General features: G+C 36.4%; 1 protein-coding gene and 1 pseudogene across 1 annotated transcript in view; both read right to left on the bottom strand.

The window, feature by feature from the left end:
* The window catches only part of LOC125158496 (ubiquitin-conjugating enzyme E2 variant 1-like), a 39,187-nt pseudogene extending 35,215 nt beyond the window's left edge, over positions 1-3,972 (bottom strand).
* The window catches only part of NPEPPS (aminopeptidase puromycin sensitive), a 94,861-nt gene that overhangs the window by 80,440 nt on the left and 1,510 nt on the right, over positions 1-12,911 (bottom strand). Inside the window, exon 2 of the mRNA XM_047845909.1 lies at positions 4,449-4,533. Coding sequence (XP_047701865.1) covers positions 4,449-4,533 — 85 coding nt within the window. The remainder of the gene's footprint in view (positions 1-4,448; positions 4,534-12,911) is intronic.

Below are 12,911 nucleotides of genomic sequence, written 5' to 3'. Positions count from 1 at the left end.
AGACCTGGGAAAATATCCGGTTCTTCAATACAGCCTGGAGTGGTGGTTAGCTTCTGCATTTACATACCCATTCTTCAGAAGAATAATAGCACATGATAGACTTTTACGTTCAAAATCCCCAAAACTCAGTATACTCAGGACCGGTAATTAAACCAGAGACAAAATAAAAATAACAGCTCAGAAATAAGGCCATTTTAGTGCCCCCAAAAAGCTAGCTACCTAAGAAGAGGTATTATGCTAGATTCTGAATCTTTAAAAAGTATATACCACTGGAACACATACAGCAAACTAACACAGTTTGATGAATATATTTAATAGTAATACAGCACAGTATACATCAGTTTCAATTAAAAACTAGAAAAATTTCGCACGGGGTTTTTGCTCTTCTTTTTTTTTTTTTTTTTAAATGTTTATTTTTGAGAGAGAAAGAGACAAAGCATGAGCAGAGGAGGGGCAGAGAGAGAGGGAGACACAGAATCCGAAGCAGGCTCCAGGCTCCGAGCTGTCAGCACAGAGCCTGACGCAGGGCTGCACCTCGTGAACCTCAAGATCATGACCTGGGGTGAAGTCGGATGCTTAACTGACTGAGCCACCCAGGGGCCCCGGGGTTTTTGCTCTTTTTAATGAGACCGCTATGCTCACGTCTTATTTTCATGTCCAAATGATAAAGAATATGCATAACACACCACAGTTCCCTGGGAGGCTGCAAATTCAAAAGAAATCAATATAGCTCACAAAAATGTTGCTGGCCAGAAAAGTTCTTTAAAATTTGAATATTTACGTGAGACGTGCACTCTTTGGTTTGGCCTCTGTTCCAACACACTTGTTTTCCTATATCCAGTCCAATTCATTCATCTTTTATTATTTGCTTAATCCCAACAGTAACTTTGGTTTTAGGCTCCTACTCTACACTGTTATTTATAATTAAACTCATACTTTGATTCTTTATTTAAAATTTTCTTATGGGGGTTGCCTGGGTGGCTCAGTCAGTTGAGCGTCTGACTTCAGCTCAGGTCATGATCTCATGTGTCATGGGTTTGAGCCCCGCGTCAGGCTCTGTGCTGACAGAGCTCAGAGCCTGTGTCTCCCCTCTCTGCCCCTCCCCTGCTCATGCTCCCTCTCCCTCTCTCAAAAATAAACAAACATTAAAAAATTAAAAAAATAAAAATAAAGTTTCCTTATGAAATTCTGTATCATATTTCAATATATTTGTATTAAAAATGGGTATTTTCCCTTCTCTTTCAATTTTCCAGATTTGAGGGCTAGCACTTAATTGGTCATGCATGTATTTTCCGAATGATGACAAAAACAACTCTATTGCAAAGAAATGGTAGTTTATTAATGTTATTCCTCAACCACACTTAACTGTATGACAGAATATATATTACTAATAGGCTTATAAAGGCCTATTGAAGCTTATGATCAAGTGTTAGGAACCATTCCTTTTTTTCAAGTTAATAGTTTTGTTCTGAATTATTAATATCTGGCAGTATTTCTGACTAAGCTGTTTCCTTTCATTAAACCCATGCACACACTGAAACTCTTATGCACACACTGAAAAATAGAATTCTACTTCAAGAATAAATGTGTTAAAATTTACATGCCTTACAAATAAACCAAAGTGATACTAGTGGGCCTGAAAGTATGTATTAGAACCTTCTATGAAATATTATGTCGCCAATGGAAAATTGTTTCCTTATACAGCTAATGCCACAAACATACCTGACAGAGTATACACTAAGGGAAAAGTTGGTACAAAACTTTCAAGTGATCATTCTCCATGTGCTTATGCCCAAGCCATCTATTAACGATAAATTAAAAAACTCTTTACCTGTCAGGACCTGAGTTCAGGCACTCAAAAGTTTCGTATTTCTCTTGCAGAGGCTGATGACAATACTAATCCCTGCCCTGTGTAGGGAGGTGCACTCCTTGTACTGGGGCTTAAGTGCTAGTGATTTCACCAACCCTTGAAGTGCAGAACAGTAAAAAAACAGTTTTCAGCCGTTTTTCTTACTGACTTCTCATTTTTTAAATACTACAAAGATCTCAATTAGGTTTTAAAATAAATTATTTCTGTTTAAAAGGCAGTGCCTTAGTTTAAGGAGACACATGCCAATAGGTCTTTCTGGGTTACTGCACATATCATAAGATGGCCTTTTCTCATCAATTAAAAACTTACACAGAGAAGCAACAATTTTGTGCTTTCAAACGATTTTCTGATTTTACCTTAAAGCACCAAGATTTAGTGGGTACAGATATGTAAATCAGTTTTGCAGAAGGCAATCTGTAAGTATTAACAAGTACCGGACTAGATGAGATTAGTTGGGTTTAAAAAATGAGTCCTATTGACTCAAATATTCCCCTGCCAACTCATACAGTCCTAGAAGGAGCTGGCAGTCAAATTTCCAACTACTAATTTCTAAAGAAGCAATGTGTTGTACTCGCCCATAAGGTAAAAATCAAGAAATGCTATTCTGTCCAAGGGCAAAATTAAGCTGGGTATGTATCTAGAAGGCCAAATCTATCTGTTTCTGACTGAAACCTTAAAATACCACATTAATATAATTTCCCCTCTTCTTATCCCTTAAATTAGAGGTGCTTGCACATGACCCTAGGTTTTTCCCATTGCTGTAGGAGAAATGAGTTGAAAAATATACCTTAGCTAGTTTTGAAGAAAACATTTTAAGTACCTAAAAAAAATTAATATTTTATCTGAATCTCTCTCCAAATCCCCTTACTTCCTATAAGCTTTCATTTCTCTTCTGACCCTCTTAGTGAGAACACAAACACTGCTTCCTTGATATTCAGGCTGGTATGAGCTTGGCACCATTCAGTTATGCATATTCAAAGCATTTAAGTTCTCTGAATTCTTTCCTGGCGTTTTAGTAGAGGAAGATAAAAACAAACCTGAGCTGAAACCATGCCAGCTGGAGGGTGAACATGTATTTTACTGGGCACCATTTAAAAACTCTGTATTAAATTTAAATGTTCTCTACCTGTAACAAAGCATGTTTGCATTGATATGCGTGGCTAAGGTGCTTATATTTTTCTTCACAGGTAAAGAAATTAAATCATCCCTCTTTCATTTACCAAACAATTGCTTTAATGTTGGCACTCACTCAAAGTCCATTGGAAGGATCTGTTCCTCTAACTTAAAATCACTGCAGTTTGATCTCACATACAATCAAACATCAGTACTTCTTGGCAATAATCCGCTCAACTGATACTTTTTTTTTTTGTCTTTCTATGGACAAAACAATCTAAGAAAAACTCACGAAATAAATACTGCCTGGTCATAAAATGTTACTTGTATGCTTCTTTTCAGAGTAAAGGAGAGGGGAAAGAGCAATACTAAATGGAAATTAAAGGGTCAAATTCCTAACTTATTTGATATCAAATGAAAAGATTTTTTCTTTTCTTTTTAAAGTAAGCTCTACACACAACATGGGGCTTGAACTCACAACCCTGAGACCAAGAGTCACATGCTCCCCCAACTGAGCCAGCCAGCCAGCGCCCGGATATCAAATGAAAAGATTTTATGGGGCTTCTGAGTGGCTTAGTCGGTTAAGCATCCAACTCTTGGTTTCAGCTCAGGTCATGCTCTCGCAGTTTGTGAGTTCAAGCACTGTGTTGGACTCTGTGCTGACGGACTGGAGCCTGCTTGGGATTCTCTCTCTCCCTCCCACTCTCTCTCTCAAAATAAATAAATAAACTTAAAAAAAAAAAAAAAGTAAAAAGCACTTCAGTTCCAGTATCAATATACTTGTGAGTTTTTGCCAAACTTGACAACTTTTTAAAAATGTAGCTTATGTGGGAATAGGATTTCAGGCCAAAACTGACTACTCAATTTAATCCTTACTGTAATTACAAGGTCTAAAATAGTTCTCATTTTAAAGATGCTAACTGAATTCCCATGTGTTCTATATAATGTTTCTTTTTAACATATTCTTACCCTGTAACTAACTTGGTCATCTAGCGTCTAACCTCCACATTCAATTTCATAAGGCCAATATTTTTCTCTCCATTACGAGTAAGATTTATTATCCCTGTTGTAATCTATTGCTCAAGAAGGAAAAAAAAAAAACTTTTAAGAAAACCACATATGAACTAAGCCGCCTGGATGAACCAATCTTTCATGTTCAAAGTACTTATTTTTAAACTAACTCTTTGGCTTTATATGCATGTTACTATATTATATATATTTTACATTTATAAAAATGTAAACTGCCTAGAGTCAAAAAATAAGTTAATGTTTGAAGTAGAATTAAAATTGTGGCATTTCCTTAATCTCATAATATAGATTATTAAAATATTTCCCATGAACATCTAAAAATGTTTCCTATTTCTAAAGTAACAAACACTGATATCTTAATCTGAAAATGTATATATCACCATACACACATCATACACACAGAGAGACAGCAAATCAAATGGAAAACAGCTCTTACCTTCATCTCCCTCTGGTGCATATGAAGCTGTAATAATGTCAATATCAGCACAATTCATCACAATCTGATTGGTTGCCTGCCTCACCTAAAGGGAAAAGAAAAACCAGCAGTGTCAGAAATAGCCTAGATTAGTAACATGTACATCTTCACCTTAGCCTAATGTATGTCACAGGCAATTTTTTTAAAACCCAGACATCACTAAAACCTAGACTGAGTATACATCACCATGGTAAAAATAAATGAGTTGTTTTAAGTAACCCAAGGCAATTTACACTTTCCAAATTATATTAAAAGCAATAATAAACACAAGTATTTCACAGAATTTAAACATCTGACCAATGAGCGAAATAAAAGCAATTTTTTTCTACTTGAACCTTTATTTAAAACAATTACAATTTTTCAAATTAAAAAAAATCAGGAAACATTTCTCATAGGTTGCAATTAATTATGTATTATAACCTATACATCAAGCCCATCATAAGACCTTCTATAAGGATAGAGGAAGAAAAGTGATATCATAAACCATGTCAAAACTTCATAAAACTCTTAAATTTTTTGCTTACCAAAGAAACATTTTGGATGTAACAGACACTAATGACTCACCATCAAGACCAAATAAACTTTTTAAGATTTTGTCTTATGTGCTTCAGATCCCCAAAATAAAATACAGACATAACGAAAGCCCCATCCTCTCTTCCTCATTCCCTGCAGCCACTCTCCAAAGGCTAATGTAGCTCTTTCTCATGTATGTATAGTACTTCTGCTACATATATAAATACCAGCAAGCAATGTTTTTAACTTTATACAAATAGTATCAAAGTGTATATAACCTTTGCAACCCGCTTTTTTCATTTAACATTGTTTCTGAGATGGGTAAATGCAGGCAGATGTAGATCTAACTCACTAGTTTTAACTTCTGCCTAGTGGTATTCCATTCTGTAAGTAAACCACAGTTATCCATTTCTGTCCTGAAGGAAGTTAGTTTAGTTCCATTTTTTTTGTTGTTATTTAAAATAGTGCTACAATACACATCTTGGTCCATGTTTTCTTATCCACCTTTTTCTTTACCAAGAATTACCCAATTATCCTCTAGAGTATTTTCAGTTAATACTCCAATGAGCAAAGAATAAAGAAATTTCACTTTCATTATCCTCTGAAAACTTAAAAATTTTTGACAATCTGATGAGTCTTAAATGGTATTTCACTGTTGCATTAATTAGAATTTCCCTTATTACTAGTAACACTAATAAGCATCTTTCCTAAAAGTTTCTTTCTTCCTTTTTTTTTTTTTTTTTGCCATTGTTTTTCCTCTGCAAATTGTCCATTCATAACCTTTGCCCATTTTTCAATTTGGTTGTAACCATGGTTTTACATACTTGTTGCATTAAACAGAAACTCAAATTCATTTTCAGACATTTGAAAAGTCTAAATTTAAAGCAATAAATATACAGATGCCCTAAATCATCAACAAATGTCTACAGAGGCCAGCCAAGCAGGTGAGTACAGTAGGCCAAGTGAAGGCTCTGTGTAAAAGTAAGGTGGAAGTAACCAATTCTTGGAGCCAACCAATTATTGCTATACTGAAAAGCAGACTTAGTAGTGACAGATCTTCCAATTAAAAAAAAAAAAAAGAAAAGCCACAGGGGTGCCTGGCGGGCTCAGCCAGTAGAGCATGAAAACTCTAGATCTCAGGATCTGAGTTCAAACCCCACATTAGAGACAGAGATTACTTAAAAAAAAAAAAAAGCCACAAATTTCAGATTTCATGTGCAATCTCTCAAATTTTAACTAATGGCAATGAATGCAAAATTTGCAAAAACACTGCATAGTCCAAACAAAATCCACGTGTAGGTCAATAGCGCCTTGAGATCACCAACAGACCACAGGTAAGGACAAGAGAGTAGTGTAATATCTGTAGGGAAAAGCTATACCATAATCATTTTATTAATAACTAAACATGATTAATCTCAAGCTAAAATTATCTAACCTAAATTAGAGAGTATGTTATTAAGCCTGTAACACACTGTCAAAATCTCTAATATATAACATTAAACTATTTTGGCTCATTAAAAACAATCCTTTCCGGGGGCGCCTGGGTGGCGCAGTCGGTTAAGCGTCCGACTTCAACCAGGTCACGATCTCGCGGTCTGTGAGTTCGAGCCCCGCGTCAGGCTCTGGGCTGATGGCTCAGAGCCTGGAGCCTGTTTCCGATTCTGTGTCTCCCTCTCTCTCTGCCCCTCCCCGGTTCATACTCTGTCTCTCTCTGTCCCAAAAATAAATAAACGTTGAAAAAAAAAATTAAAAAAAAAAAAAAAAAACAATCCTTTCCAGGGGCTTGACTTGCTCGGTTGGTAAAATATGAGACTCTTATTCTTGGGGTCCTGAGTTCAAGCCCCACGATGGGTATAGAGCTTAGTTTTTAAAAAATCCTTTTCATAAGTCCGTTTCTAAACAAAAATATCATTTAATGAACTTTAAAAAATTTTTTCAAGTAGTAGAGGCAGCTGGCTGGCTCAGTCAGCAGAGTATGCGACTCTTGATCCTGGGGTCGTGAGTTCCAGCCCCACATTGGGTGTAGAGACTAATTAAAAATAAATCTTAAAATAAATACACACATACATAATAAATTTTGCGAGTGGTAATATTCCTTCATACCATTTACTTCACCAAGATCATATCGTTCCCTTTTTTAATACTCATTTATTTTTGAGAGAGAGGGGGGAGGATGGGTAGAGAGAGAGAGAATCCGAAGCAGACTCCAGGCTCTGAGCTGTCAAAACGGAGCCCTATGTGGGGCTCAAACTCACAAGCCATGAGATCATGACCAGAGCCAAAGTCAGACCGTTTAACCAAGTGAGCCACCCAAGTGCCCCTACTTATTCATTTTGACAGAGAGAACGAGCATGTTCTCTGTTTCTCTCAAGGTGGGGGGGAAGAGCAGAGAGAGAGGAAGATAGAGAATCCCAAACAGGCTCCTTGCTTTCCACTTGGAGATGGATGCAGGGCTTGATCCCAGGAACAGTGAGATCATGACCTGAGCCGAAACCAAGACTTGGACTCTTAACCGCCTGAGCCACCCTGGAATCCCACACCAGGAACATTCCTAAACAGCAGTAAAACTTTTGTGTCCCAACTGGCCATTTAATAACACATCTGAACAAAAACAAAAAAACAAACAAACAAATCTTTGCCTATTTATAAAGTGACTTTAAAAAAATTCAGAAACAGAGAAATGAAGCACTTAATGAGGCTGCGGTGAGGGGCAGGGAGGTGTCTCCAAAAAGTTGAATGAATAAAAGTCTTCCAGAGTTTGAAGTTTATGCCAACAGAATGACAACAGTAGTTTAGTTACGCATCTTAATCTTTATCTAGGCAACCGTATTTTCATCCATCAACAGCTTTGGTGAATTTAATGGTAGCCAAGCAGTTAATCTGCCAATGTCAAGATACCTGTACAAAACTACATATGCCAAATGACATTTATCTCACTACTACTGTAACATTCTGAGGGAAACTGCTTGCGTACTTTGGAAAGGCACAGTGTACAACATCCAGTTACCAGTACATTCTAATTTCTCCTGTGTTGAAGGAAAACCCACCTGTTTATAAGCTGCTTGTTGAATAACTACTAATTTTTTTTGCAGGGTGGCAGGGAAGAACCAAAGGAACAAAAACACTTATTTTAATAATAGAAAGCTACTCAAATTTTAAAAACCAGACAGTATATTCTGCTTCATATCAGACCATGCATTTTAAACAGGATGGAAAGTGCTTGTTTTAGCCCTTAGTGCCTGATACACAGTAATTACTTAATAGATGTTATTATTAAGACACACACACAGAGGAGCACACAGCTGGCTCAGTTGGTAGAACATGGAACTCTTGATCACAGGGTTGTGAGTTCAAGCCCCACATTGGGCACAGAGTTTACTTAAAAAAAAAACAAAAAAAAAGACACAGAGACCAAGATTAAATGCACTCTAATCATAAAAATGTTAACTCTGAATATCATCTAACAGCATTCACCTAACAGTTTATAAAGTGCCTAGGAGAATGATATAAAACTTAAAAACTATGTGCTATTATATAGCACCATGGGTATCAGCATACATATACTGCCGAAGGTTTAAAATATCTCCGTGGACTTAAGTGCTTGACTACCACAATATAACACTACTCTTTTTGATGCTTTCCCAACAGTAGCACTGACCTGATGATTCAGTATGTGATTTCTCACATATTAACATCACCATGTTAGTGAATGTTACCTGTGTGTTCCACTATTAAAAATATGGGTAATAATTCAAAGGAATTTCAGCATTAAGACCTTCACAATTTACAAGCTTAAAATAGAAGCAAAAGGCTGAAGTTGGCATATATATTGTGTGGATAACAAACTCATTTTCAACTTCTCCATTTGATTCTACTAAAGAATGGAACAATAATATATCCTTTCCTTGTTTCAAACCTAGGGTTATGTCTTCTTGAAGTTTGATATAGACTGTATTTCAACTGGACCAAACGCTAATAGCTCTACTGAAAAGACAGCTTTTCAGTGTTACCACTGGTAACACTTTTACAGTGGAAGTTTCCTATGAGCTAAGAAGGCAGCAACATGAGATAATTTTTTTTCCTGAATAAGTCTTTATTACAATCACCCAGAAATACATCTTCCAGGTACTGTAAGACTCAAGAGGGTTTTTTTCTGATTGCCAAAGTCCTCAGATTTTAGTAAAAGGAAATCTCCAGTGTAATAACTTCAAATACCAATCAGTCTGAAGCCTGAGCCACTTTGCCTCACAAGCAGTTTCATAGTTAAAATTCTGTAATAATCATTGCTTCTGCAGAACAGGGCTATAATTTCTAAAGACAATAAGGAGCAAATAATTAGCAAACACAAATTGAGCCAAGTTTTTTAATGAGAGACATTGACAAGAAAAGAACAAGTTGCAGAAAGTCAAATGTAGTAATGTTTTCCATTACCACTAATGTAAAAATTTTTAATGTACAGAACACTGCTGTGTGTTGTTGGTGGCTACTTACATATGCAATAAAAGTTTAACAGTTGGTGGCTACTTACATATGCACATAGGAATAATACTCACCTACCTAAAAAGAGAAGTTACCCCTGAGAGTAGGGATGGGAAGAGATGGAAATGGACTTCAGTGGTATCTGTGACCTTTTATTTCCTAAAAAACATTGTGCACAGTCTGAAGCAAATGCTGGGGGGGGGGGGGGGGGGAGCATTAATATCTGCTCAATCTGAGTGGTGAGTTACTCTTCTGTATTTATAAAATGTTTCCTAATTTAAAGTAAAATTTTAAAGTGATTACAAGTGGCCAAATAAACTGAGAACTACAAACTTAAATGATGTTCAAAACTGAATCTCCAAGATCTGGAGAACGAATCCCAGTTAGCAACAAAACAGCTACCTAGGAAGACTCAGTCCTTTGCCACTGACTCACATACAGATTAGAGTAGGATTTACCTTCCAATAAGAATAGGCTCATTTATGTAGCAAAGTTCGGAGAAGTTGCATAGATAATTTACTGCTCAAGATCACATGTGGCCAGGTTGTACTGGACAACACCAATTATCCAGAACCAGGAAGTTTAAAAAAAAAAAAAAGAGCCTGTATAGAAGCCAGAATAGATGATACAAAGTCCATACAATAAAGCTCATACCCTTCACTCAGAAGAGTCCATCAAACTCTCACTTAGAAATTTCTTTTTAAACTCACAAAAGCCTGTTTATCTGGTTAGTTAGACCTCTTCAGATCAAGTTCAATAAAATAGAAGAGGGAAGAAATTGCACAATCGGCAACAACCAGGCACCAGAAGCAGCAAGAAGTAATAACCTAACAGTAAGAAAAACAAACAAAAAGACTTTATAGATATGAAAGTAGCAAATTATAGTAATAATTGGGTAAATCTGTGGTTACAAGTATCAGTGACAGATGTTCAGAACAATGTCCAGTATTTAAAAAAAGAGGAAAGCAACAAACCTAGATTATAAGGAACTAGAGTTTTAAAAAAATACATTTTTGGCATATTTCCATCCAAATCAGTAAATATTTTTTTTAAGTGTAAAGTGCCTCAAAGGGTAAACTTCATTTATCCGGAAAATTCACTGCAAAATTCATTGCCAGATGATAGTAGATAAAGCTTAACATATAAAAGCTGCTTATATTTAGGTGTTTCTTCATACATATAATTCAAGAAATAAAAGAAAATCTGAACAACTTCAGTTCCTTATTACCAATCTTTCCAATTTAATTTCTTAAGATCATTTAGTGATTCCACACAATGCTGCACAAATTATTAATTTTATCACTTTTTTAAGTAATAAAACACAACCAAAATAACTGCATAGAAAATATGCAGGAGCGCCTGGGTGGCTCAGTCAGTTAAGCATCCAACTCGGGCTCAGGTCATGATCTCTTGATTGGTGAGTTCAAGCCCTGCATAGGGCTCTGTGCTGACAGCTCAGAGCCTGGAGCCTGCTTGGGATTCTGTGTCTCCCTCTCCCTTTGCCTCTCCCCTGCTCACATTCTGCCTCTCTCTCTCTCTCTCTCTCTCTCTCTCTCTCTCTCTCAAAAATAAATAAACATTAAAAATTTTAAAGAAAATATGCGAAATTTGGGCATAAAATTCCATAACACAGGGTTGACAATAACATCCATTTAGGTGCCAGGTTTTAGCCTGCCAAACAAACTACTATATCTGTAACTCTCCGCTAAGTGCCAATTTAGTCATCACCAACATGAGTATTTTGTTGGCAAAGACCAAGGATTGTCTACTATATCCTGACTTCTGGCCTTGAAGGATGAAGTTAATTTCTTTGGCACAGGTTAACTATTTCCATAAGAGAAAGCCCAATTACTGTATAAACCACAATACACTAGTAACAAGAAAGTGCAGCCACTCACATAAACATCTTATCTATTTTTTATTAATTATCCACAAAGCAAGAGAAATTAGAATTTGAAATAGCTACAAAAGCTCTCAAGTATCCTAATGTAAAGGGGGATGGGGGCAGTGGTAGTAGAAATGTCCCATTTCTCTAGGCCCTTGATAACACATTTGCAAAAAAAACCTGCTGACCTAGACCACACTCACTTATGTAAAAGACAACTGCTTTTAAAATTGGTGCACGTTGACTAATTTCTTCACCTTCCCCAGGAGCCCACACCCCAGACCAGGTTAAAAATCCACTAAACTTCTAATATGTAACCTGTACAAATACTCTGAGCTTATCATAAAATTTTGCAACTAAAGCAACCAAGCAACTTGCATACTTTGTGTAATATGATCCCAACTGTTAGGAAACTGACCCAATACCAGTTATAAATCTAGATTTCTAGAGATATAATAATCTCGTCCACATTTTTAGATCTCCACAATAAGATACCATCTAACGCCACAATTGTTGCTCTAAACCATGTATCTCAAAAACATGACTATGTGCTTTTTACTACTAATGCTAACTTTTTACCAACATTAACTCCTTTCCTCTTCCAAAGGTGGCAATGTGTGCAATTAAAAAGTCCAATCATTCTTTAATCAAACCTGTTACAAGTCACTATCATACCATCTTTCATTCATGTTACCACCTAACCTGCAAAGAATTTCTGGAAAGAATTGCTTTGAAAAGCTCCTGTTACGAACAAAGATCCATTTACTTCCTTGTATCAAATTAACAATTCCCCATTAATATCTAGTACGTTACCATGTGCTCCCTCAATGGCCCAAAGCAGTCTTCCACATAGTTTTCACCACTTTGGAAAAGCAAGTAGAAAGGCGGTAAGGAGAAGCATGTCACTGCATCTTGTTCTGTCCCAACACTTAAACAGAACTGTCACTTCACTTCCTAACAATCACTGAAAAATCTTTATTTAGATAGTCTTTTTCTGAAAAATTCCCTTAAACATGCATACCTCTCAAAACTCGGAACCCACGTTGCCAACTAACGAGGTAAGGAAACAAATTATTTTTTAAATCTAACTCAGTCTTTTCACATAATGCGAACTCATTCATCATAGGTCCTTCTTCCCCCAGGTTTGCCAAGTCACAAGACACTACTGTTTACAATCCCTCCCATCTGCCCCCTGCCAATATATATCAAACACTCTAGTCACTTGGCTTAAACAAACAGTCTCCCAAATAACCCTCTCAAATCCTAATTTAGACTGAAGATACACTCATTCTGATTCATATTCTTAGTGGAAATTTTTTTAAATCACCTGACTTTCAAACGGGTTAAGCTTTGCCTTTTGAAACAGCCAGACCCTAGAGCCCTCGTGCTTTCCCACAAGCGCTTCATACGTGACACTATACTTTTTAATTCTACACTTGTAGACGTATTTTCAATCTGAGTACTCGGCTTTCAAAGACAACTTCAAACTTTCAATTCATTCCAGCACCATACATTCCTTTCATTTCGCTGCGATATACACCCTGTTC

Source organism: Prionailurus viverrinus, unplaced genomic scaffold, assembly GCF_022837055.1.
Source record: "Prionailurus viverrinus isolate Anna unplaced genomic scaffold, UM_Priviv_1.0 scaffold_35, whole genome shotgun sequence".
NCBI classification, from domain to species: domain Eukaryota; kingdom Metazoa; phylum Chordata; class Mammalia; order Carnivora; family Felidae; genus Prionailurus; species Prionailurus viverrinus.
The sequence above is the reverse complement of the archived record's forward strand: the minus strand, read 5'-3'. Positions and strand labels throughout refer to the sequence as shown.